The sequence below is a fragment of the Pipistrellus kuhlii genome, unplaced genomic scaffold, assembly GCF_014108245.1.
Source record: "Pipistrellus kuhlii isolate mPipKuh1 unplaced genomic scaffold, mPipKuh1.p scaffold_m20_p_2, whole genome shotgun sequence".
Taxonomy (NCBI): Eukaryota; Metazoa; Chordata; class Mammalia; order Chiroptera; family Vespertilionidae; genus Pipistrellus; species Pipistrellus kuhlii.
This window is the reverse complement of record NW_023425515.1, coordinates 34299953-34327445: the sequence shown is the minus strand read 5'-3', so window position 1 is coordinate 34327445 and position 27493 is coordinate 34299953. Positions and strand designations below refer to the sequence as shown.

Genomic DNA, 27493 nt, shown 5'->3' with positions numbered 1-27493 from the left:
ATGATGACATGTTTAGAGATAACATTGTTCTTGACAATTATAAACAAAATAAATGGCATAATCTCACTTATATGTGGAATCTAATGAACAAAATAGGTCCAGAGACATGGACATATGGAAGAGACAGAACGATCTCAGAGGGGAGGAGGTACAAGGGAAGGGAAGAGATTACCCAAAGAACTTCCACGGTATGTATATGAGCATGGCCCACGGACATAGACAATAGTGCGGTGAAGGAGGATGCAGGGAGGCGGGGGAAGCAGGATGGAAGGGGGCAAGGGGAGGAAATGGGGACATCTGTAATACTCTTAACAATAAAAATAACTTTAAAAAATAGCTGAATGTAGAATCTAATGAAAAAAATATGATAAATAAAATAGAACTAGAGACATAGAAGCATGGGACAAACTGAGGAATTTCAGAGGGAAGGCGAGGTGAGGGGGAGAGAGGGGAGTGATTAACCAGAGAATTTATATGCATATTTGCATAACCCTTGGACACAGACCATAGAATGGAGAAGGCCTGGGAGGGGCGGGGACGAGGTGGAGGAGGGGCGGGGGGGGGGGTCAATGGAAAAAAATACAAACACGAAGGGGACATCTGTAATACTTTCAACAGTAAATATAAAAAAAATTCTGGCCGAAACCGGTTTGGCTCAGTGGTAGAGCGCCGGCCTGCGGACTGAAGGGTCCCGGGTTCGATTCCTGTCACGGGCATGTACATTGGTTGCAGGCACATCCTCAGTAGGGGCTGTGCAGGAGGCAGCTGATGGAAGTTTCTCATCGATGTTTCTAACTCTCTATCTCTCTCTCTTCCTCTCTATAAAAAAAAAAAAAAAATCAATAAAATATTTAAGAAAAAAAAGTCTGATAAATAATAAAAAATAAAAGTAATGCAATAAGGAAACAAACCAAAACAAAAATTCAGAGTACAGCTGCACAGCATTTCCTCAGGCTCCTCCATGCCGTTATCTTCCAGAGGGAATCCCCAAACGCCCCAAACGACCCGGGCCAGAGAGCAAACCCCCAAACTCCAAGAGGCCCCGCCCCTGAGCCCAGGGAGGCGGGCCCTCCCAGCCACCCACCAATCGGAAGCCGCGTTCCCCGCCTGCCCCCTGCTGAGCCACCGTGCCTGCCGCCCGCGGTCACTTTCACGACAGTTTCCGGCCCGGGTTGCGGTACCGCTGCCGAGGGCTCCGGCTGCCCGCGTGAGGACCTTTGGTCCCCGCCGGCGGCGCCCTTGCTGTCCGGGGGCGGCGGGGAGCGGGTGGCCGCGGCCTTCGGGGCTGGGATGAGCCGCGCTCTCGGCGGAGACAGGGGAGTCGAGCCGGAGCCATGGTGAGTGCGGCCCGGCGGGTCCCGGGCGGCCCCGGGCCTGACCTCAGCCTCAGCCCGCGGCCGGGAGAGGAGCCGCGCGCGGGGCGTCTGTCCCTCGTGTGGCCGCGGGCCGGGGTGGGCCCCGGAGGGTCACTGTCCGGGGTGCAGAGCTGGGCTCGCCCCGCCGGAGCCTGGGCCCCTCCGCGGCCCGCCGCCTTTCCACCCCCGCTCCGGCGGAGACGCATTGGATCCTTCTCTTCCCCCCCAACACGTCCTCCCGGGACTCGCTCCGCTCCGCTCTGTCCCCTGGGCCTGGCGGACCCCTGCGCCTCGCTCTGGTCCGCAGCCGGGGATGCGGTGGGGGGCAAAGCGAGGATCCTAGTGGAAGCGCCTTTTGAGAAATTGACAGGAACCACCCGTAGACAATTTCTCAGCCGGCAGCTTTGTTTTCCTTTTGCTTTGAGCTTGAATGTAACTTCATGGGCTCTGAGGGGAGAGAGGTTTTCAAAGCGAGGGAAATCATCCTTTTTTATTTATTAAAAAAAAAAAATATTTATTTATTTATTTTTACAGAGAGGAAGAGAGAGGGATAGAGAGTTAGAAACATCGATGAGAGAGAAACATCGACCAGCTGCCTCCTGTATACCCCCTACCAGGGCTGTGCCCGCAACCAAGGCACATGCCCTTGACCGGAATCGAACCTGGGACCCTTCAGCCAGCAGGCCGATGCTCTATCCACTGAGCCAAACCGGTTTTGGCTCCTTTTTTTATTTTTATTTTTTTCCTAACATGGCGACATTTCGCAATGCCTTGGATGTAAGAGTAGTGGTTTTAAAGGGTTATTGGGCTATTTTCCCCCTAAAAGGTGCGTTTCTCCCGTTGAAGCAAAGCTTGTCAAGAGTTGGGATGGGCTGAAACCGGCTTAGCCGAAACCGGTTTGGCTTAGTGGATAGAGCCTTGGCCTGTGGACTGAAAGGTCCCAGGTTCGATTCCGGTCAAGAGCATGTACCTTGGTTGCGGGCACACCCCCAGTAGGGGGTGTGCAAGAGGCAGCTGATCAATGATTCTCTCTCACTGATGTTTCTAACTCTCTATCCCTCTCTCTTCCTCCCTGTAAAAAATCAATAAAATATATTTAAAAAAAAAAAAAGTTGGGATGGGAGTATGGGTGTGATATAGGGAATGGTGGGAATGAGAAAAGTATAGGGATATAGGGAAGGTGTGACATAGGGAAGGGTGGGAATGAGAGAAGTAAAATATTTGCTCTGCTTCCCCTCACCAGGCCAGTACAGTGGTCGCAGTTGGATTGACCATTGCTGCTGCAGGATTTGCAGGTTGGTTTGTGGTTTGGGGATGGACGTGACGTAGGGGAGGTTGAGGACTTTCTAATTATTCTGTTGCTTTTGTTTTTAGGCCGTTATGTTTTGCAAGCCATGAAGCATATGGAGCCTCAAGTAAAACAAGTTTTTCAAAGTCTACCAAAATCTGTAAGACTTCCCAAACATTTTTGCTGATTCTTTGCTGCTTGTAGATAAAAACTAGAATTGCATTTAAAGAGGGTACATTTCCAGATATCTATGACGTTTTAAGTGATTACTTTGGGGGCCCCTCTTTTGCTTTCTACGAGGAGAGTTTAGAAGTTCTGAACTTTGTAGGTGCTACCCCCCCTCCTGCCGCCCCCCCCCCCCCCCAAAGTCAAATTTTGTGTGTAGCAGAATTGAGACCGAGGTGTTAACAATTCTGGCATCATGGAAGTTAGTGTCACTTTATGGTTGGCACACTATTAACTTCAGCATTGTCTGTCCACATTCCCTCTGCCCCCTTGCATCACACACTCAGGAATACAGGGCTCTGAAGGTTGACCCATTTTTACTGTGCGGTCCTGGCACTCCCTAACAAACTTGGGAAGCACTGCAGTTTACTAGACTAAGATGACTAGATGGGATGTAACAATCGTACCTTCTGTGGGCACAGATAGAATGAATGTGGCTGTGACAGCTTGCTGAGCATCATGATTGAAAAGAGGATGATGGTAGGCTTTACAAATATTTCTTCTATAACAAGGTCAGAAGTCCTAATAGCCTGATTTTTCTCCATATATATATATATATATATCATAATCTGAACCACTTGTCTTAAAGATCTCTAAATCCCCTTGAGGGACTTGTTCCACAACATAGTCATACTATGAGATGAAATTTTTATGTAGAACATGGCTAACTTTTGGAATCTTCCCTTCACTCCCAGAAAAAAACTTTGACTTTTTTGTCTTCTATTTTCAAGACAGGTTAGGTTGTATAGAAAGAAAAAAAAAAAAAAAAGGATATTTAATGATCATTAAAATATTTGTTGCTACTTATAAAGCTAAAATACAAGTTAACAGAAATGTGGAAATGTCTTAGTTTTCCTGCTAATTCTATGGACATTTACAGACATTTTTTTTAGCAACTCTCAGTTTATTCTAATTATCTTTTCTTATTAATGCATTTCCTCTTCAGGCCTTCAGTGGTGGCTATTACAGAGGTGGGTTTGAACCCAAAATGACAAAACGAGAAGCAGCATTAATATTAGGTGTAAGGTAAAATAACTTATAATAATTTATATATTTTCTACAACTCTAGAGCTATTAGTAATGTAAGAAATACCTTCCTTCATTAGGAAGGAATTATTTGTATCATGTCTATTTTAACATCTAAACACTCCCTACTAAATTCCAGTGAGAAGGCACACTGGCACATAAGCATTTTTTAATTCATTGAAAAATAAATGTGCAACAGATAACAATACTCAGTGTTTTCCTCTATAAGTTTTTATGGGGGAATTCTGCCTTCATTCCCACATACTTAAATATTCTTTCCAATAAAAGGACTGTTGAAAAAAATATCATCAAGCTCTGTTAAATTTTTAAGAATTCTAATTTTCCTAAGGAACTCTTTACTTCCGATTCAAAATATTCATCTTGTGAGATAGGGAAGAGGTTCCTAAACAGAGTTTCACACTGTTGTGTTGACTTATTCCTGTTTTGTATCTTTACCAGTATTTGCCCTTTATAGTATGTACAATTTTTTGTGACCCATAAGTAGTCTGAAATAATACCTTTTCTTTTCTAAATTAGCCCTACTGCCAATAAAGGAAAAATAAGAGATGCTCACCGACGTATTATGCTGTTAAATCACCCAGACAAGGGTAAGTAGTCATTAAACTCTTCATATGCATGTTGTAGTGACTTTGTAATTATTATTAATGGGATAATTTATATCTAATTCTTGTCTTATAATGAAGTGCCTAAATCTGTGTGTGAGCACTGTTCCAGGCTGGATCCATTTGTCTTAAAATAATAAATTCTGAGTGAAAAATTTACTTATACATGATGAGTAGATATCTAATAATTACCGTATTTTTCGGACCATAAGACGCACTTTTTTCCCCCCAGAAGTGGGGGGAAAAAGTCCCTGCGTCTTATGGTCCAAATATAGCCTACACATATACTTTAAAAAAAAGTGTGGTCTCTGTGAGCTTGCCCGGCTCTAAAATGGTTCTAAATGCTGCTGTTTACTTTACAGGGTTGATTACATGTGTTTATGACTGTGATGTTGGGTTTTAATGCACATAAAATATTTTAGGACACTATTTGTTTCAGAATCTTTTTTTCTTCATTTCCCTTCTCTAAAAACTGGTGCGTCTTATGGTCCGGAGCGTCTTATGGTCCGAAAAATACGGTACTAGAATTTGGAAGTAGTGATAAGCATTAACAATGTTTTGAGGATCTGCAATTGTGATAAAATTTGATTCCTAATAGTCAAATTCTCCTGGGGTTTGGATTACATTCTTAAAGGAAATTTCAATTAATGAAACCAAAGGTATAATTTTTTAAAATTCTTTAGATCTTTGAACTTGAGATTACATAGTTAGAAACCTATAGAATATATTTATCAGTCTCTGATACACTTCTAAGAAGGTTTAGCTATTATATGTTGAAGTAATTCCTTGGAATGCCAAAATATAGACCATAAAATCTACATTATAGTGCTCAACTCCTTTCATAAGGAGAAGACTTTCTTTAAGAGGGCTTTGAGTTAAAACACAGTTGCAATTTTTTGGTATCTGACTGCAAAGCCTCTTTTATGAAATTTAGTTTGTATTAACTGGAGGGCTTCTGACTATAGTCTAGGGTGAAGCCCATAAGTTCACATTTCTACCAGTCTCCTTATTGATGCTGATGCCTGTTGGTCTAAGGACCACACTTTGAGAATCACTGCTCCAGCAGATGAGTAGGAAAAAGATTGTGTATAACATTGTAAAGGGACAGTAACAGGAAAAGAAAAAATATGAAGGGCAAAAAAAGAAGGATCTAAAGCAAAGTGAGCCCTTTCCAACAAAGCTCAGAAGCCTCTGAGAATACCAAGGTTTTAAAATAAGAGTATAATAAATTTCTGTTCATTTATGACTTGTAATCATCAGTATTGGTAGGTAACTTACATTATTTCAAAGTTATGTAAGTCTATATAGGTTTTGTGAAATTCTGTTCATCAGTTTAAATGTCTTTAAAAGGTGCTGTTTTTGTGAAATCTCACTACCCATTGGTCAAATATAGTCCCATATATGTGGTTATCCAGTCGCAGTATCATAATTATTTTTTGGAATACTATTTCTGCTAATTGCATCTCTCAGATAAAGCATAGGGATCCTTGAAACAAGAATAGCTTTTCATCAAACAGAAACTGAGACCCCATTTTTTTTTTTCCCCTATAGGAGGATCTCCTTACATAGCAGCCAAAATCAATGAAGCTAAAGATTTACTAGACGGTCAAGCTAAAAAATGAAGTAAATGTATGGTGAATTTTAAGTTGTTAGTCACTTATATAAAAACAGCTTTTTGTAATAAAATGTCCCAAAGCTACACATTTTAAAAAATGATTTAGCACAAACTAAGTCAAAGCCTTGGTATAAGTTTCATATTTAAATTTGAAGGTTCTAAATCAAATTATAGAATATTTGGAAATTAATGTTCAATAATATGGACACATACCATTTGAATAGAAGTAGTGTTCTGTCATTAATCATTTAGTAAATAATTTGCTATTTACTTCAAGGCAAAGTGAACATGAAAGTCTGCTCTCAAGGAACCCCAATCTGATGAGACCTATACACTAGTAATTAAAATGCAATATGGTCCATATTATGATGGAATTAATGCAGGTTGTTATAGTAGTTAGGAGGAAAGACTGTCAAGGTACAGAGAGCTGGTTCAGTTGCTTAAGACCGTGAATTTAAAAGTAAGTCTAGCCACAACCCTGACTTTAAAAAATTTTTGTTATGTATCAGTATATCACAGGCAGAATTCAGATTTCATACATTAAAATCTTGATAAAAGAGGAGTATGTTGTTTCTAATAAAAAAAAAATTTACAGTGTATTCAGCTAGCGTCTTTAAGCTGACCATTTGTAAAAATAATTTTTATATAATCAGGTTTTGCATTTGTTGTAAACAAGTTTAAACACGATTAGCTGAACAGATGTCCTGATATCAAAATACTTGAACTCTGAGAATTTATACAGTGATATATTTAAACCAAAGGCCTGGTGCATGAAATTTTTGCACTGGTGGTGTCTCTCAGCCCGGCCTGTGCCCTCTCAGTCTGGGACTCCTCGCTCCTTACCTCCCACCTGCATAGGAGGCGGGAGAGGCTCCTGCCACCTCTGTTGAGCTTGGTGAGCCATGAGCCTGGCTTGTGGCTGAGTGGCACCACCCCTGTGGGAACACACTGACCACTGGGGGCAGCTCTTGAATTGAGCATCTGCCACATGGTAGTCTGCACATCATAGCAACCAATCTTTCTGGTTGTTCCTCCCATAATGGTCATTTAGGCTTTTATTATATAGACTAAAGGCCCGATGCATGAAATTCATGCATTGGGAAAGGGGTTGCCCCTCGGCCCAGCCTGCACCTTCTACAATCTGGGACCCCTTGGGGGATGTCTTACTACCAGTTAGGGCCCAATTCCATAGGGATCAGGACTAAATCAGCATCCCTCTCACAATCTGGGACTGCTGGTTCATAACTGTTCACCTGTCTACCTGCCTGATTGCCTATAACCGCTTCTGCTTGTAAGCCTGATTACCCAACCACTCCCCTGCAGGGCTGATTGACACCTAACTGCTCCCCTGTTGGCCTGATTGCCCCCAACTGCCCTCCCCTGCTGGCCTATTAGTCCTCAACTGCCCTCCCCTGCCTGCCTGATAACTCCTAACTACCCTCCCCTGCCAGCCTGATCTTGCCGGCAATTTGGTTCCTATTGGTTGGTTTCTATGCCAGTGTCAAAAGTTTTGCCTCCTATGCAGCCATTGGCTCCTCATAGTTGACCCAGATTTGGTTCTGATTGGTTGGTTTCTATGCCAGACAGCATCTCTGGGCCTATCAATAGGGCCTGATCAGAAAAGTGGGGCTGATTGGCAGCCCTGGTGGGGGCCTGGAGAGAAATGGAGGCACAGCTGCTGACCAGGCCCGGAGCTAGAGAGGGGGAGGCAAGTACTGATCAACAGCTGCCACAGAGGCTACGGGTCAGAACCTGCTTCTCTCTTAAGGCCTTTCTCTGATTTGCAGCCCCCTCAGCAGTCAGTGCTGGGTCACTGTACCTACAGCCATAGCAGTCGTGAGCTTACAGTTGGTCTAACCTCCTGGTTGTGGATGTGATGGACCTTGGAGGGGAGGGGGAGGAGTAGGGGGGGTCCCCTCAGCCCTGCCTGCACTCTGAGACCCCTCGGGGGATGACCAACTGCCTCAATTGGCAGTCTGACATCCCTCTTGCAATCCAGAACTGCTGGCTCCTAACAGCTTGCCTGCCTGCATGCCTGATGCTCCTAACTGCCTCGGGCCCTACAACTGGGACCCAGGCTTCTCGCCCTCTGGCTGGCCGCAGGCACTCAGAACCCAGGGGCCTCCCTGCCTCAGGACTAGGACTCTGGGCAGGCTCCCGCACCAGGCAGGGGCCAGCCCCGACTTTATCTGAAAGGACATCCTTTCTAGTCTAATTAGAATATTACCCTTTTATTAGTATAAATGACATTTGAGGGCAAATGGCTATTGGTCTAACATATGTAATGTTAACTAAAGGACTTACATAAAACACCCAAGGGAAATAGCTAGCCTGTGGTCTCTGGCAGTACTTATGTTTAGCTTTTTAAGATGATAACGTATGCTACCTACCATCTGAATTTTATTAAGACATCTTAAAGTTCTTAATGGAGATAAACTTTCAAGGTCAAAATAATGGAGGCAATATTTAGTGTTGTGTTTAGAGGAATTTCAAAGTTGAGGTATATCTGCTTTTGGTTTATTTTCCATCTTGTTTAAAATCTAATCAAGGATTTGTTATTTCTTAAGAGTATAGTAAGGCAGCCATGGCTTTTGTGTAGGATCTTTTGTTACTCCCAGAGGGAACTGGTATGAGGTACAGTTGATTTGTTATTCATAGTTATGTTCTAGAAAGTCACTAAAAATAATGAAACATTGTTCCTAGTAAGCCTCTGGTCACATTCTAGTCAACCAGTTAATATAATATAAAACCTTGTTTTATGTGTGTTTGTTTAAAGACACCTTATGTGATTTATTGTTGATTCCTTAACTCTCAGCCAGTACCACTAATGAAGGTACATCAGTTTTCTTGCGTTGGGAACATTAGACAGCACTTCCCTAAGCTTGGGTGTCATCTTAAACAGGGAAATCACCAATAAAAAAAGCACAAAGATTGAAAAAAATTAGGCACTAAATCACTAAAAGGATACTTGTTTACAGTATGGAAAAACGGCATTTTTTTTGTACATCAGGTGTTTCAAAATTTTCACCACTCTGTGTTCACAAATGACCAGGAAAGCACATCAAAAGTTGATTTGGGGGTAACAAATTTTAGTGAGCACCAAGAGCTTTAAAGAAAGGAGCATCAATTAAAATTAAAACGCAATTTTTTAAAAGACAAGTGTAATAATATGCCAACAGGCAATCAAGCATGAACTGTAAAAAGGTAAACTTCATATAGTAGGTAGGCCTTTTGAGTAAATAGCATACTTGATTTAAGACAAGTATTAAGACAGTAGGAACCACTTTAATACTAAGCACAGCAGCATATTTTTCTTTCATATCAGCTTTATTTCCTCTACTTACCTTTATCAACTAGAAGAACTCATATTTCACTGAAGGCTATTAGGCAAACCTCTACCTTTTTTCTTGGGGGAAAAGTGTCATCTATGTAGGGCCCTAGATCAGCGGTCACCAACCAGTGGTCTATGGACCAGTAGTGGTCCATGAGGTCCAAAGGCTGGCAGCCGCTGCTTTAAGGAAACCCTTGGAGCAGCATCACCAACCAGTGGTCCACAGACCGAAGTCCAGGAGGTTGGCGGCTGCTGCTCTAGATTATAATGGGTAAACTGATGGAAGTATGATCTGTATCATTTTAATGTTTTTGTGTTTTTTTTTTTTACAAAAATTTTATGTGCAATGTTAACATTAGCTACTTACAATGAGCCAGCATTTTCCCAGTAAAGATCCTCACTTAAAGTCCTCAAGAAGTTCCCCAACTTTTAAGTGAAATAATATATAACAAAACCAATTTTACTATAGGCTATTGATATAAACAAGAGTTGAGTTCCTGTCGCATCTTAGCACTGTAACATTAAACGAAACATTAAGAACCTACTGTACTTAGTACATTTTAGAAGGAAAGTGAAGTTTAGTGACGTTAAGTAACTTGCCCCAAGCAACATGCTGAGTAAAAACGCTGATTTTTCTCAAGGTCCCATGCTGTTAAACCTCAGCAGAGTGCTACCTTTCACAAATCTGATAACCCAAATGTTTTTCTTGTTAGTGGAGAGTCCGGTACTTGTCATTACATATCTAGGCTGGGGCCTTTTTGTAAGATGGTATTAAGGGGAGGAATAGTTGAGTACAACACTAACAGAATAAGAGGTGTAGGGTTTGAGTCAAACTTCTGCAATAATAGGCAGGTAACTTTGAGCAAGCCATCTGTGTGCTTAGGGCTCTGCTTCCTCATCTGTTGAGGAAAAAGAATAATGGCCAACTTTAAAAGTATGAGGATCCCTCCACATTTTATGGATAGGGAAAAAGCCAGAGCCAAATATTTGAGGTAACACATCTAGCAAAGCTGTAATTAAGCCCTGGATATCTTATTTTGTTAATTAGTAATTTGGTTCTCAATAGATATTTTAGCCTTCATTGGGCCTCTGCATTGACATTAGATGGCCCCTACATTACACTTTACAAAAACTGAAAGTGGGCTATAATGAAGTGGTCCTCAAATATAAATCTTTCCCACTCTTAGAATTTCAAGCAAATTTTTTGCCTTCAAGTATTTTCCAAATAATGGGTACCTACAAAAGCATTAAATAAGAAAAAGTTTAGTTATTCCAGAAGACTCAAACCATTCAACGAACAGTTGAGAACTTACATGAAAATACTTGTATTCCACTTATTTCCATGTATTATTTAGAATGCTAGTTTTTTTAGTTATATAAAAATCCCTGAATTGAAGGTAGCCTTGGGTACCAGGAAACTTAAATGATTATAAGCTGCTCTGTGTTGTTGACACTGTTCAGAGTGCTGTGTATCTGCTTGGAGCCAACTGTTGCCTTAGCAATAGCATACAGGAAGGAAGAGCTTCTATTCTGTGTTGTTATTCCTTACTCAATGAAGACATAGTCTGGTGATAAGGTATAATCTGGAACATGTTAACACTTCCTGTTATTTTAGTGGTGTCAATTAATGGAATTTCAAATAATACTTATGTGACATTTTTCTTAACCTGAAAACAAGTTGAAAAATGAAGCTCAAAAAAGTTGAGGCATAAGCTCCAGGTAAGAATTAGGTATAAAATGATTTTACCAGAAAAATTATAAAAAAGTTTTTGTAATAAAGTCTCTAAAGTAGAAAATTGCTACATTTGACAATGAAATAACAAGGGTATAAAACATTCAGAAAATAAACTTGTGATTTCACCCCCTAAAAAATCCTTTTAATCCCTAAAATACAAATACTGGAACTGCAAGACTGGGAATGTCAGTGAAAAATAATTTTGACCTTGTTTTTGATATCCTTTGGATTGCATAACAGCATAGTTGGAAATATCTGGGATGTACACATAAAAATCACTTTTAATTTGCTATACTAATTGTTGGGAGTACTTGGGAAAATGGTTGTCACACATATGAATAAAACTCAAGTTACATTCTTATTGGAAAGAACCTTAGGAGATTGGGTAGTCCCTCTCTCTCTAAAATGAAATACAGAAAAAGTTAGAAGATAGTAAATCCCATTCTGTACTTACATATACATCTTTTCAAACTCAAATAGGTAAGCAAACTGACCATAGAATTTCTCTTATAAAAAGCTGCATTATAGTTTATCCAGGAGCATCATTATGCACCATATTTTGTTACTTGAAGTAGTAATGTAGATGAATCGGACTATGAAGAACCCCTTTTAAAAACATAATACATATTTCCTTATAAGGTTATACTAGTATGTACCACTGTTATCCAGGAATTTGGGGTTTTGATTAGATTACTCTTGATTGGATTTCTAGGGTAAATGATTATGCTTAACCATTTGTCAAAAGTTTAGATTTATCATGAATTGTAAGTTACTACAAAAGAACTAAAATTTTAAAAATAAGGGTCAACAAATACCAAATAACCTTATAAAAGGGTACAAACCATAATAGTAAAGGTAGGAAGGCTGAATGGAACTTCACAACATCCTTTTTTTGGCCTTTAATAATTTGCCAAACCTACAGATAACCAGTTCATGTTCCTTGAGGTCTTCCAGAAAAATTTACTGTAAAAGTAACTTTCTTTTACATACCCAATCATCTGATATAAGACTTAATGCATTATGGCCAGTTTGCTATGCATCTGTTCTTAGACTGAGCACATTGTAGATACAGCCTATGAGAATGGTATCTTTTAACCTCAAAAACCAACAACAACAACAAAACCCCGTAAATCTTTTTACAGAGGACACAAATGGTACTATTTCCCAATCTAACTGCAACATTCAGTTAACATGCCAACTTTGCCAAAAGACTTCTTCAGTTAAACACTAGACTCTTCGCTATAAAAATACCAGACATAAAGGTGATGGATCACAGCCAAAAGAATGGCTGAAACAGAGATCCATAATACAGGAGTAAACCACCAATTACTTTTGCTATCTTCCTCTCTAGTTTAGCATTCCCCTCTTCTTTGTGCTTGCCTATATAAGTTTTCCCTGTTCTTTAGTTTGCTTACCTATATATATCTGTACTTTGAAAAAAAAAAAAAATACATTTAAGCAACCTCCCTTAGGCTTATCCTCAGCAATGTCTCAGGTAAGTTTCCATAAAGTCACCAGCAGTTTGATGTGCTATTTCCCTTAACTTCACATTAAAAAAAAAAAAGTAATGCCAAACCTATGAATCCTAGGCTTTCTAAGGTTTTGGGAAAAGCAGACCATTTTTGCCTCCACATAATCTCAGCTCCCACTTCATGATTTAGTTCCGATTTCACGTGTGCTGGCACAGTATCTGAGCTGTACAAGACCTTTAGAATAGTTTCTTGCTTGAGTATCCATTTAATGTGAATAGTTTAAGTTCTCCCATAGCAACCAACATCTAATTTAATAGCCTAAAAAGATGCACCCCTCTCAAAATAAGTTTGGAATGCTACCTGAACCAACAGTGGCTCTCTCTGGGGAGTGGGTTTTTCATTTCTGAACTTGAGCATGTAGTATTTACCCCCCAAAAAGCCTATCAGGATTCTTTAACACATATTATTTTTAAAGGACAAAACACTGAGTTTAGTCACTTATAAATAATGAATTCTTATTACCTATTTCCTTGAATATGGTTATCAGTTCTACTCTAAAGCACTGCTTGGGCTAGTTATACCACTTTTTACAGTGGTCTAATCTTTCTTCCTTTCCCATGGAAACAATCTTTATGGAAGAAGTTTAGTGAATCTGTTCTATGTGAAAGAAAATGAAAAATCTTTTGTTCTTATACAACATTCACCAATTTGGGGATTAATGAACATATTTCTCTTAACTCATAATTATCTGTAAACCTACTACTGGAGAGAACTAACAATAAAAAGGCCAACAATTTTACTTGTTTCTAACATTGATGGATAAAAATACATTTGTGGATAAATTTTTAAAAACTAGGATATGAAATTACTTCATATTGCTATTTAATGTGCAAGGACTGACTTGCTTCACAACAACCTTACTTTAAAATATGTTAGGATTTTATAAAAAAGCTTTTAATAACATCACATCTTATCTTCAATAATAGGTTTAAGCGCTAGGATTATGTACACTGACCTGGCAATTACTACAATTTTAATTATACCCTGAATTCTCCTTCAATAATTATAAACTATAAGTACACTTTTATGTACATAAAAACAAGATACCAAATGACAAAAAGGGCTTTCTTGCTCAGTGATCTACATAATAATATGGAGCTAAACTTTCCCATAAATCCACAATTGTTGTATATGACCTCACAATTAGCTTCATAAATTGTTACTTTTTGCAACATACTTAGTGTGAAAGTCTTCATCTTCCTAAATTAAGCCATCTGGCTAAAATATATACAAAAAAATACAATCATTCTTATGAGAATCTTCAAAACTATTTCCATGAGGAAAAAAAAAAAAAAAAACCAGTGGCTTATTCCGTATTTTAAAATTGTTCATACTTCTTTATAAAAATAATTTTAAATAAAGACAAAAAATTCTAGATTTTACTCCACTGCCCTCCACATTTCTTAGATCACAATTTTATGTTCCAAAGGTTTTCCTAAATCAAATGTATGATCAATTCCCTAAGCCATTCTGATTAAATTTTAATTGCTAAGACTTCAGAGGATTCATCACAAAAAAGATTAACTGACCAACTATTAGTTTGATATAATTCATGAGCAAGTATAAATGCTTTTTAAAAAGCAATCAGGATAGTATTCTAGGCCTCTAAGTAGTTCCAACTACTTTGCAACAGTGGGTATAAAAAGTAGAAAGTTAAAAATCAGCAAATGGAAGATCAAAGTTTATTTACTACCTGCATACAAAAACATATTGCACATCAAACAACCAAAATAAAAATAAAAAAAAGAAAAACGGGAGGGGAAAAAATAAAAGATATTCTACTGAAGACTAACGTAGTTTATACAGAATAAACCTTCTGGAAAATGATCTTTTCAGTAGTTCAGGTTATGTCTGAATGGACATGACTAATTCACCTTAGTGTTTTAACTAAAGCTATGTTTGATTTTTAAATACTGTACACTTTAATAAATAAACCAAACAAAGCCTCAATATAGAACAGTCACTGCCAATATCACCCAGTGTCCCTGCAGATGAGAGAGTTTAACAAATGTATTCCAGTGGTCTGCAGATTTTCCTCTACATACAGCATTTTAAAAACACATCAAAACAGACCAGTTTCCAGACTAAACTAATGAAGAAATTACAATTCAGTGCAAAATATCTTAGACTGCATTTCAACTCTAGTTTTCCTCAGGGTGAAGTGGTTGCATATTAAAAATGTAACAAAAGCAGCTAATGCTTTCATAAAGAATATTATGTCAGGGATCCCACCCACCCACCTCCCCCCATTTCTGCCATATTTTGAAAACAAAATAACATTTCCTATAGCCAGCAACTTTTTTTAATGTTACATATACTATTCTCAAGGCACATCTGATGATATATTTTATAACACAGTAGGTGTCAAAGTATGTTTAACATATGATTTCTTCAGGATCCCTCCCCTTTCTGAATTCCAAATGGAGGAACTGAAAGTGCGATGTAAAGACTGGCGATCCATATTCTATCTTTGGCAAGCTGTACAAGCACTATTGTAAAATGTAATGTAAAAGAACTGTAAACTAGGAACTTCTTCAGTTTATGAAACACCATTCAGGACTGCTGCTTCTTGAGTGTTTTCTTCTTTTAAGGTATTAATCTTTTCTTCTCCTGGAGTACGCTGTAGCTTAGAAATTTCATCGCCAGAAGCACTAGTTGGGCCATTTATTGCCTTTTCTGAAGGACCATGCTCTTCAATCACATCTTTTGCCTGCCAAAGGGAGACAACTTTTTCAACTTCTTTATAAATAAAATCTATAGCTGAGGAGGAAAATAGCTACATAAACAATAATTAGCTAATACATAATTTTAGTTTGATACAATGGATCAAATAATTCAAATATTCTTTAAGTTCAAAACAAATACCAATATACTCTACCTCTCTGGGTATTTCAACTCTTTGTTTTTAGTACCTAGAGGTACCTAGATTTCTGAATATGTAATATGTACTTGATATTACTGAAAAGCTGTACCTAATTTTATTTTAACCAGTTGAAAGCTCACCATGTAAAAGATATAGTTAATACCCTAAGTAAAGCAAATAATCGCCTACTTTACTCACCTTTTTAAAAACTCAGTTACATATAAATCCTTTAAAGCATTAAAAGAATTGAAACTTAAAGATCTAGATCCATCACTGAGAAGAGATATGTAACCTATTGCTCCCCAAATTAAGCAATAGTCTTTATGACCAATATCTTTGGGCAGACTGAGCTTTACAAATGCTATTTAGAGTTCTAATGGAAAAGTATTTCAAGCTCAAGCATGCATTCTATCCTCAGTTACCTGGGGCCAACAACAATCTCAACAGTAGTCTTTAACTAAAATAGTATTTGTTTAGTTTGGGGGAACAAGCGATCATACAGAAAGTTAAGTAAAAATAGTGCTAAACCATACGAGGGGGGAAGAGGGTGCGGGGAAAGCAACAAAACCTACAGTTTAAATTCTCCTTACCATTTCTTTCTTGTTTTTAGCCAAAGTTTCCCTTGGGAGGTTTCTTTGTCTGCTCTGGGACTCAGCTCTAGAAATATAATCTGCAACTGTGACTGTTGAAGATGAGAAAAAAATTACAGGTGTTGAAAAATATGTTTAAAGTTTATTTATGGATAAAGAGTAATTTTACTTTTAAAATAAACTAATGGTGGGTTACCCAATTTCAAGTTTTTCTTAAGCTGGGTAACACCTCCAACCAAAAACAGCCTGAAAAATGTGCCTGCAATTTAGCAATAACAATAAGTTTTAAGCTGGAGATCGAGGAAGCCTAGATTAATGTCCTCTTTCACAGGAATCCAGCCATTTGCTTCCAGTTGAGTCTACGGCTGTGGCATAAGTTTGATACAGAAATCCACAACCAAGAATAGAAAAGCAGTATTCTGAGCCCAGACAGTATTTTTTTTTTTTTTTTTGGGGGGGGGGGGGGAAGAGGAAATGGGGCAAGTTTGGTATAAATCATGGGGTGGTATACTTTGAAAATTTCATCAAAGATGTAAAAAGTCACTCAAATATTAGCTCTCATTTTTTTAAAAAACACAAGAAATCCAAATGTGGTATTTTATGGTTCCTTTTAAACATTCCACACTAGAAACCATTCTGAGTGATTGATCGGCAATAAAAAACTACAAAGCAAACTAAAGATGACAGAAAGCCATCCTAAAAATGTAAACACTGATCATAGAGAAAGGCCACCATAAATTTACTAACCACTCCCTCCTCACTTTGCCAATCTTTCAATCTTTTGAGGGACTGAGTTCTGTATGTGTGTTTGCAAGTAGTTGGATGGCAGCAGTGATCTAGGGAAAAGATTAATCTGACCTCATGTCCTACTTACTGCCAACCCAGTGCCACAATTGACCTCTTGTCTACAGATACTCTGGGCTAGTCCAATTTTATGTCTCAATCCTCTCTTTCTGAAGGCTTGCAACTTAGAATTCACATATTTGAAGAAATAACAAAATAATCATTATCTTTCTTTGGAAGAATTATTTTCTATCATAAACTGGTGAAGAAAAATCCCTGATTATGTGAAATATAGTATATTTTAAATTATGGGAGCAAATTAATTACATAAAGAATGAAAAGTAAATGTCTAATTAGTCACTAGTTAGGAGGAGAATTGGTTCATCGGGTTTAAATTTTATGAAAATAACTCATTTTGATATAAAACTGCATTTTATTTACAATTCATTTTTTCTTAATCATAAATTGACATGCTAATACTTTTATAAGATCCAAGAACTGTCTAAAAGTATTAGATAAATTTTTTAAAAGCTCAAAGAAACAACGTAATTCAGAATACATATCATTTATTAGAAATATCATAAAAATGTTTCTTGTCTAAAAGTGCTTCTTCCAAATTAGAAGAAACTCAGTGTACTCATTTTGGAGCTTTAAAAATAATTTAAATTCACTGTTAATGAATTATAAATACATTTAACAATGGTTTCCAAAATTGGGGAGAGTGATACTATCAAATACATTTCATTGTTATGTCTACGTACCTGGTGATAAAACCATTTTAGGAATTATTCTAATTTGGGAAGCACATTAATAATTAAAATCTATTATGTTTCTATAATTCAGTCCTCAGTGATACTTGAAGAACTCATCTACTTGGAAACCCTGACAATTATGTATAGACATAGAATAATATACTTTAATTTAGTTTATCAATTAAATTAAGAGGCACTTAGGTGGAAAGTTAAAAACTTACCAGTGCCCTTTCTTTCCCATAAGGGAAGGTAAAACCAAAACAAATTCTGCCAATTAAAAAAACAAACAAAACCCCTATCTATAGCCAGTCTTTAAAATACAAGCCACTTAGAAGTTCAATACAGATTAATACTTATTTAAAATATCTAGGAAAAAACAAAACAAAAACAGGCAATTTATGCAACTTAATTTGGACTCTAGAATTTCCTCTTAGAGGTCCAAGTTAATCAACTGGACACCACTGTATTGTACATTCTTAGTAAAGAATATTCAGTTTGATTAACATTAAGGACAAGAAATTTAAGCAAATGGGAACAAATTAAATAATTGTGTATTTAAAAGAACATTGATATTCTTTAGATAGAGGTTGCCTTCCTAGAACTGCTGCAGGGGCATTGAGAAAATGTGTGCTTGTTCTATCTTATTTTGAGTTTTGGGTTTATTTTTTTTGTGTGTGTTTTTTTAGGGGGATATGAGGAGAGAGTAGGGCAGGAATAGGCTAGGGAAAGCAAAAAATCCTAAAGATGAAAAGCAGTTTTCCAAAAGAACAGAGTGAAATAAGAATAAATGCAATATGGAACAAATTATTAAAAATTCCAAATTTCAATTAATACCATACAGAAATCTCTGCCTCTTCGTTAACAAAACCACTACATTCTTTTTATGCCCATTGACTTAGTAATAAGTCACCATCCATTTAGTTAATAAATTACATTGTAATTTATCCTACGATAAGCTCCCATACTGATAGCTTGAATTTTCTTATAAAGTATGGCCAGATACTATATTCACTGCTGTGCCAGCCTAAAAAATATGAAATACGATCTCTTGATCTAAAACATATCTCTAACACTGAAGGCAGGAAGTAAAGATGAAATGGGAAAACAATTATTTTCTGGAATCTTTCTATCTTTGGCAATATTTAATTCCTTTTAAATTTACAAATATCTTTAAAGCATAAATTTTTTTTCAAGAATAGAAACTAATAGCCATATGGGTTTTTTCAAATATCTCTATAATCACTTAACTTAAAATACATAAGATAATGGTATTTATATTTCTTATTTGGGGAAAACACATGAAAGAATTTGCTCTGGAAAGAATGCAAAAGTGATTAGTTTAAAAGGGGTTTATTTGTGAATATACATGTGATTCTCTTACACAGGAAATGGAATTATGTTCAAAATAATATAGACACAACCAACAAGTTTTCTTTGAAGTTACTAAAACATGACTACTTAAAAATTAACATTCTAAAGCTAATAAGTAAGTACTATTAATTTGAATAGTTAGTAGGCATAGGGAAAAACATCACACTACAATAAACAAAAACATAACATGCATTCCTCTTATTAGGAAAAAGACATTTTCAAGTATTTTTCTCATTTACACTTTTTTTTAAAAAATGTGGGTATTATAAAATTCCCACAAAAATGAGGTGCAAATGCAGATAAGAGTAAGCAGGCACCATGCAAAAGCTCTCCAGTTTTGCCAATCAATCTCAATCACAATCTAACAACATAGTCCCCTGGGATGGCAGGCCACAACTCAAGTGTGAAGAATCTGCCAAGTGGACAAAATAATGGCCTTCTCAACAGTATTTCCATGAAAAAAATTGAGTCATATTAGTTCAATTAGACAGGTTACTAAACATTTATAGTGTCAAGGAAGAATGCATTTTCTTAAGAGTAGTAGTCTTATTAGTTGAGTAAACAATTTATGCAATGCACATCTTGAATATATATGCACACATGTGTATATGTAAGTATAATATATTTAGAAAGCAGACACATGACATTTTTTTTCATGCTTATGACCTGCTGTTGTCAACAGGTCCACTCAAGTTACCTGGCTGTCTATCTTCTGCCTGACCCCTGAAACGACGCCTGCGGCTACGATTGCGTCGCTGGGGTTTTTTTTCACTATCATCTGTAATTGCAAAATTTACCATGAACTATTCTGATAAAAACAAAACAAGACAAAAACTTTGTTCCTTCAAAGATTCAAGGAAAGGGAAAGAGAAATTTTCAGTTAAATAGGGAAGACAAAACACATAAATTACTGATAGGAAAATAACTTGTAGTTTTAAGCATTCCAAATAGATTTACAAAATGGAATTATCATCTGGAAATTAAAAGGGTTTTAACTCTTAAACTTTCAGACTTAATTTTTAAAATGCCATCATTCAGGGAAATCAAACTTTTCCTCTCCAATACAGTTTATTTATTAACCAAAGTTAATGACAGTTTAGCCCTTTGCAAATTAACGCCTACTCAATATACACATTTTTATTAGTGCCATTTATAGTAATGTTTAAAGAGGTAAGCTGAAAGCCCAATTGTGGTTTAGGTACAATAAGAGTATTAAGTGCCTTGCAGTTTGTATATTTGTGTTATGCAATGGCATCAAAGGGCACTTTAATAAATCCTCTCAGTTTCAAATAATTTGACTATATAAATCTGGAAACTGGGCATTTAAGACGGATACAAAGCTATCTACTTTGAAACAAGCACTAAAAAATCGAATTTTCAAACTGCATATTTTTGGGGTTTTGTTTTTTTTATGTGAAAAAAGAATAACACATTAACAGTATTATACAATATGTATCTTTTCCCTAAGTGCTTACATACCTAGCCCATTTTCATTAACTGAAGCTGTATCAGATTCAGTCATTCCATCCATCAGAACAGCATCTTCATCAGTCCTTCGTCTACGAGACCGCCTACGACGGTTAGTACTGTGATGAGATTCGCTGGCATCAGTGTCTGCAGTCTGATCTGATTCTGTATTATCAAGTAAGCTGTATGGATTGCTGTCTGGATCTTTGAGCACTAAATGCATGTCAGAGGCAAGAAATATTCGTTTAGGAGAGCTGCAGTTAATAGGAATGTTTTGATCTATATTAAGCTATATTAATTAATAATTAAGAAACTTAAATTTCCCCCCAATAAAAATATATTCTGTCTTCAAATATTTTCTTTATCACTACTTTACCTGGTGAGTACTAAAGATAAAAAAAAAAAAAAACTTGAAATGGCAATGAAAAATTAAAGCAAAAGATGAGCAGATATCTCAGCTTCCTACTGTTTCACTTTGACTTGTTTTGAAAATGTTAGGATATATATATAGCACATAATACATGCTATTTCTGACATTCACATTCCAAGCTAAACCTGACCAGAGGTTAGAAAAATAAAAATAAATGAGAAATATTCAGCTAATATGAATTAATTTGTAGAAAGTGTTTTTGTCACCTTTATGAGTTTGAGGTGACTGTTGCTTCTTTTTGTTAATATTAATGGACTATTTCCAAATAATACTCAACACCTGCACTCCACGACTTACCAGAAATCTGTTAACTATAAACTGAAGCAATCAAAACAAGTCTACACAAACACAAAGAAAAAAAAAAACTAAAAAAGTTGAAATTCTAATTGGTTATAGCAAAATGTGGAAATGAGTGTTGACTAGTACTCCCATCTCTACAAACAAAAAGTAAAGGTGGGATAAGGTGGGGTGAGGGTGGGAAAAGTAAAGTTTTAAGACATAATTTGAAAGAAAAAAATACCCATCTTACCTATGTGCATTTATTGCCTCCACCAATCAAATTATAGAAGAAATTCACCTAATCACGACTTTTCATTTCTAAGTTTCCTTTGGTAACAGCTAGCAAGCTAGCATCTTTGCAAAAGACACTAAGTTTATCCATTAATCATAAACACTAAGTACATTTATTTTGCAATTCAGCATATTATAATATAAACCTTGGTAATAGTGAACAATGTACTAAAATATAAAGATTATTTATCTAAAAGCCTATAAAGTAAATTTTAGGTATTAAAGAGCTTCACTGATACTAGAGAGTATCTTTCAAAAAGTCCCTAAATTTTGTGATTTGTTCCAGTTTTTTCTAACTTATAAGCACATCTGGTATATATTAAATATATATATAATGTATAACATTTAAAATACTATATAAACTTTCATAGGGCTTTATATAACATTAAGAGTGGTTTTCTTAAAGTGGTTTACAATACATTATGGTTATTTCCCTGATATAATCTAGTCCAAGTATCCCTGACAATTCTCCCACCAGCCCTATTATGCTGAGCAAAAACATCCTGGCAACTCTACAACTCCACTGAAGTTATAGCATTTAAAATCTTCAAAAAACATGAGTAAAAAGTTGCTTGCACACCTCAAATCTCAGTCTTTTGAACATTTCTCTTTACAACTCAATTCCTCAAACAGTAAAATAATTAAAAAATATTTTAAATTGACAACACAATTTTTTCCTGTTCCCAAAGTAGTACATAATGTAGCAAAAAATGCTTTTCAGTTACTTTTCAATAGTAAGTACACAAAGGAATTTAGATCTTTCTGACCATAAGAATTCTCTAGGTCTTTCTGGTCAACAAATACATAACACTCAAAAGTTCTAGAGGAAAAAAAACCTCTTAATTACATAAGCCCCTCAAAATTGAAGGGATAAACATCTGACCATTTTTCTGACCCAAATATTCTAGTTAACCTTCAATGATAAAACACTGTAAGGGCTTTTCCTTATACTGTTATGTTGTATTATCTTCCTCAGTGAGTTCTAAACTTCCAAAAATCAGTGGCCCCAGAAAACAAGCTAATTTGTATAAAGTCACAATATTTACAAAGAAAGGATGCTGACATAGTACATAAAAGACTACCAGAACTGATGGAGGATTTGCCACCACGTGGTCCACCACGACCTCGGCCCCCTGAAACACTCCGGCCTCTTCCTCCTGGGCGTCTCCTACTGTCACGCTGATGTCGGCTCTCTCGATCGTCTTCTCCTGCCAAGGACCAATCACTCAGCTCATCCTTACGCTCAGATTCTGTTTCAGAGGGGTTAGACAGCTCAGAGTTTGTACCTTCGGAAAGAAGAAAACATAAGCCAATTTTTTTATAGGAATGAAAGAAAAATTTAAAAATTCCTGCAAATCATTGTTTAAATAACTGCTATTTGGCTATTTAGTGTTCAAAAACACTAAATCAAACACTGATTTCAAAATACTAATAATATCTACTCTTCAGAAGTTAAAACCTGAATTGTTTTGCAGTCAATAGAATATTACAGAAAACACATAGAACATTACATACACAAATATAAAAATGCACTAAATGGGAAAATAATTTTAAAGTTTTGCCCATTTTTATGTTTAATATCAAACTAGTAAATATAACTGCTATCCAATATTTAAAAGCAACTTCAATTATATTTAGAAAAGTAGTTATATAGTGCATTTTACCATTTTTTTTACATTTTAATATCTCTGAAATTAGGATGTTTCTGATAACCGTCTTTTTTTAAACTGGGCATGTATTTTTAGTGGCTGTATATAAAATAGCTGTTTTATGAGCAAGTGTCTTAAATTAGAATACAGTATTTAAAATTACTGAACAAATTTTAAGAGGATTATTCTGAGAAAAGACTTCAAACCAACAACAGAATTAAAGACATGATCCATGAGATAAAAATTCAACCTGGCTTTAAAAGTTTAGACCATTTCTTTCAAATGACCTATTTTAATAATGATGCTTTAAAAATTTAACTACTGCAAATACTCTATAGAAGCCTTACAATATCACCATTATATTAGATTTATGTAACCCAATCACTATCACACTCATTTTTACTTCTATTTTTAGGTAGTTCTGGGATCTCTCTTCCACCTTTTCCTTTTATCATATAACTAAACATTTTTTTCAAAGCCCAGTTCAATTTCTAGGTAGAGACCACTGTGAATGAAAACAGAACTCTCCTCTCATTTTCTTAGAAGAATGTACACCCGTCATGCAGTGTTGCTGAATGTTGTTTTCTATTTTTAACCCCTTTTGGATCTACTTCTCACTTGGGCTATGATAAATGTAAAGGGTGCAGAGCTCTGTCTCATACCTTTAACTGCTCCCAGATGCCTACCAATGTACATAATCATTTTGTTGTTAAGTAAATTCGCTGCATGATTTTAAAATTCCTTTGCTAAAACTCCCAAATAAGAGTGTTTCCATGCTAAACTAAAAATTCCCTACATTTAAATGCCATTTGATGATAAAAGCAAATGTCATTTGATAATAAAAGCAAAACACAAGAGCTCTTCAGATACAAAAGTTAAAAGGAACTTTTATAGTATAGGAAATAAAATGTGAAGTTTATCAAATGAAGGAGCCTACCAACTTCCTTTCTCCTTTAATCTCCCAAATACTTATCATTTCATGAATAGTGAAGAATGTATTAGAACTTATGAACTTACACACTTTTTTTAAAAAGCTTTAAAATTCATAAAACTGATTCAATTTTTAATGACTCTTAACAAATTAAAAGATGTTTATAACACAATTTTAAATCAGATTTCCCCCTTTCTAAATCGTCTAAAAGCACCCCTAAAGATGATTCACATCCTTTTCAATGATTGGTATGCTAAACTTAATAGTTGAAGTATATTTTATCAAATCCATATGCCACTCATTCATCCTAAGACATACTTTTGTGTGTCATTCAACAAATATTGCCAATAAAAGTTGTAAGTCATCATCCATTATAAAACACTTACCAACTTCAGGGATGTTATAGAGAAAATGTTTCTTATACAGTTTATATGTATTATCTCCTTAAAAAAATCCTTCTGATATCAAGTGAACAAGATCTATAACCAAATTCAAATGATTTTATTTCTCTCAAGCCCATTTAAGTTCCATGGTTATTTTAAAAAAGACAGTGTTATTCAGAGGTAAGAGTGCCATCTACTGAACAATTGGCAGAGCTTTCTTCAGTCCCAATGATATGCCTCTACCTTTCTCAGGTAAATTTATTATCTACTCTCAACAAAAGCCTTTTGCAAAACAAAATGATCTCTCTTCTATAATTTCACTTGACTTCCCACAGAGGCTTATAATCCTCATCATCAAAAAGTAATATGTCATTTATTAATAGTAGTAATTTGTACACTTCTGAAATCATTCAGTATATACTTAATTTCTATTTAACTTCTGCTTTTCTTTTGTATTAAATGTTTTCAGGAATATAATTGTTCACAATTCTCAGCCCTTCACGTGCTAAACAGTTTTACTTTATTGGAATTTGTTTTTCATGTTTCAATATAGGGTTAACTAAAAATTAAAAGAAATGAGGATATGAAAGGGAAGGGAAAATTAATCTTTCAACTCTACAACAAATAAAAAATAGTACAAATTTAACATAACTGGTAACATGACATGACATGAAATTTGGATGTGTAATCTGCACACTGTAAGCTTTTATATATTCTTACTTTCCCTAAATGCCTTTTACTTTAGGGATAAAAGCAATTAGAATTAGCATAGGGGAGTAGAGAAGAAGAGAAAGGAAAGAATGAAGGAAAAAAATAACCAGGTCACTGCTAAGATCCAAGTCCAAATGTAGAAAATTGGAAAACTCCACAAAGCTGACGAAGAATAAGTGAGAATTTAGGATTAGAGATTACTGACCACCACAATCCATTGGCCCCTTGCTATATGGGTTAGGCCCTATCCTCAGTAAAATAAATACATTTTATAAAAATGTTAATTAGGTTCTAATTTTTAAAGCCCTCACTTTAGTGAAATGCTGTATTTCATAAAATAGTTCAAGATATTAATATTCAGAACTGCTGAATGAGCCAGTAAAATATATTTTAAAAGCTAGTATATATTTGTTATATGCAATCTTGGCACAGTGTTTAGCATATTTCTCCTTTCCCCAGAGAGTAAGCAAAAATGATTCCTAGTAGTATAACCAGCATTATTAGGCTTTTATTGGAAAATGCATATAACTGCATAGGGGAAATTTTTGGAAAACAAGTTTCATATCTACTTAATAAATATGATCATGATCTATCAACTTAACAAAAACATGTTTTATTTGATTACACAGCTGTAATTGCATGCCTTTTATTGTCATTAATATAAAGTGTACCATCACTATTACTAAGATGTATTCTTCAGAACTATCTACTGCCCTCAAAGGCAAAATAAGGTAAAGAACTAACTAAATAATATTAAGCAAAATGTATTGGAGCACCTAAACTAGAACTAGTTAAAAAAGAAAGGAAAAAGAAGTATTTTTTACCATAACCGGAGGTGTAATTAGGGCCCCGACGACCTCTGCCTCTTCCACTATAAGACCTAGAACCTTGTACAGAAGAGACGGTACTTTCATCAGTGGCATATCCTTTCTCTTTTTCAGGCCCTCTGGTGGAAGAAGGTCTGAAACCCATACCAATCTGTCGTAGCTGTTCATCAATCTGTAGGCGTTCCATTCTTAGTTGTTCTACTTCCTATAATAAAACAATAAAGGGTAAATCTTTTATTTGTAACTTTTTGTCTTCTTCAAGTATAAAGCTAGAGCTATACTCCCTATCAATGAAAGAAGCATCATGGGCCTTTGGTCAAGTATAGTTGTGTTTCTAGTGAACACAACCTGCAAGGTCATTTACTGTTTCAATTCACCAAACATTTACTGATGCCCAATATGTGTGCAAGTCATGCTAAGTGCTATAGGTATGCAATCTAAAAAAAAGACCAGGACTTTCCTCTTTCAAGGCGATGTTTAACAAGCATTATTAAACAGCTAATAATTATACAATGTTACCAGGATTAGCTCTGAATGAGTTAAAACTCTGCTAAATGAGGTTCAGGTAGCATCAATGAGAGATACCATTAACCTACTTTCCTATAAAAATAATGACACCTGAGTTGTGACCTAGATGAACTAGTAGGCTTGGTAATTCAGAAATTGAGGTCATTACAGGATGTGAAGGTATGGTATCTAAACAAAGCTCTTGGCTTTATAGTAGTAGAATATGAAAGGTAAAACAGGAGCTTAGAATGCCAGACTGAATTGAGACATATAAAGATAAGCTTTTAAAAGAATGGAATGAGGTTATTTCAAAATACTATCGGGTCTAGTAATAATTAATGTCGTTTTTAAACATTCGTTTAAAATCTTGCTTGGCGTTGACTTGTATTGACATAACCTTCAAACATGTGGTATCTACAGAACGTGTGAAGTGCAATTAACAAGTTTTGCTTGAAAAAGTTTGTGTTTGGTTTGGTTTTTGTTGCAAAACTAGGGCTAAGAAGATGGCGGATGAAGAGCATATTCGGCACTGCATGCTTTACGAGTTCCAATTAGGAAGAAAAGCAAGTGAGGCTGCAAAAAACATCTGTAGTGCTCTTGGTCAAGATGCAGTTAGCGCCAGAAAATGCCAGCGTTGGTTTGAGAAATTTCACAAGGGAAATTTTTCGTTAGATGACAAGAGTGGTCGAGGCCATGTGTCCAATTTTGATCAAGAAGCTCTTCAAGCTCTTTTGGTGCAAAATCCTCAAATTACCCAACAAGAGCTTGCGACAACTTTAAATTGTTCACAAAAAACAATTTCCAATCAATTGCGTGCACTTAGCAAAGTCCAAAAGTTTGGAAAATGGGTTCCTCATGAGTTGACTGACAACAACCGTAATCAAAGAGTCACAATTTGCAGTTCACTCCTCTCATCAAAACCGTTTGCC

At 36.0% G+C, this 27493-nt stretch overlaps 2 protein-coding genes across 11 annotated transcripts in view; one reads left to right on the top strand and one right to left on the bottom strand.

The window, feature by feature from the left end:
- Positions 1 to 1151: 1151 nt before the first annotated feature.
- DNAJC19 (DnaJ heat shock protein family (Hsp40) member C19) lies at positions 1152 to 26301 on the top strand. Of its 2 annotated transcripts, none has more exons than XM_036443682.2 (7): positions 1152 to 1337; positions 2599 to 2650; positions 2730 to 2803; positions 3815 to 3894; positions 4432 to 4502; positions 6069 to 6140; positions 26172 to 26301. In XM_036443682.2, exons 1-6 carry the CDS (start codon positions 1335 to 1337, stop codon positions 6137 to 6139), a joined length of 351 nt encoding a protein of 116 aa, XP_036299575.1. In that variant the 5' UTR covers positions 1152 to 1334; the 3' UTR covers position 6140; positions 26172 to 26301. The 2 variants fall into 2 exon arrangements, with proteins under 2 accessions (XP_036299575.1, XP_045439675.1); XM_045583719.1 differs by lacking the exon at positions 26172 to 26301 and adding an exon at positions 19772 to 21483.
- FXR1 (FMR1 autosomal homolog 1) overlaps positions 14399 to 27493 on the bottom strand; it is a 72146-nt gene continuing 59051 nt past the window's right edge. For 2 of the 9 annotated variants that reach the window (XM_045583718.1, XM_036443677.2), the window contains 7 exons: positions 26205 to 26262; positions 26055 to 26117; positions 22639 to 22842; positions 20569 to 20769; positions 19787 to 19867; positions 16184 to 16275; positions 14399 to 15440 (listed from right to left, as the gene is read on the bottom strand). In XM_045583718.1, coding sequence (XP_045439674.1) covers positions 15270 to 15440; positions 16184 to 16275; positions 19787 to 19867; positions 20569 to 20769; positions 22639 to 22842; positions 26055 to 26117; positions 26205 to 26262 — 870 coding nt within the window. In that variant the 3' untranslated portion in view covers positions 14399 to 15269. Of the gene's footprint in view, positions 15441 to 16183; positions 16276 to 19786; positions 19868 to 20568; positions 20770 to 22638; positions 22843 to 26054; positions 26263 to 27493 lie in introns of all 9 variants that reach the window. The other 7 variants (XM_036443675.2, XM_045583717.1, XM_036443678.2 and 4 more) reach the window with 6 other exon arrangements.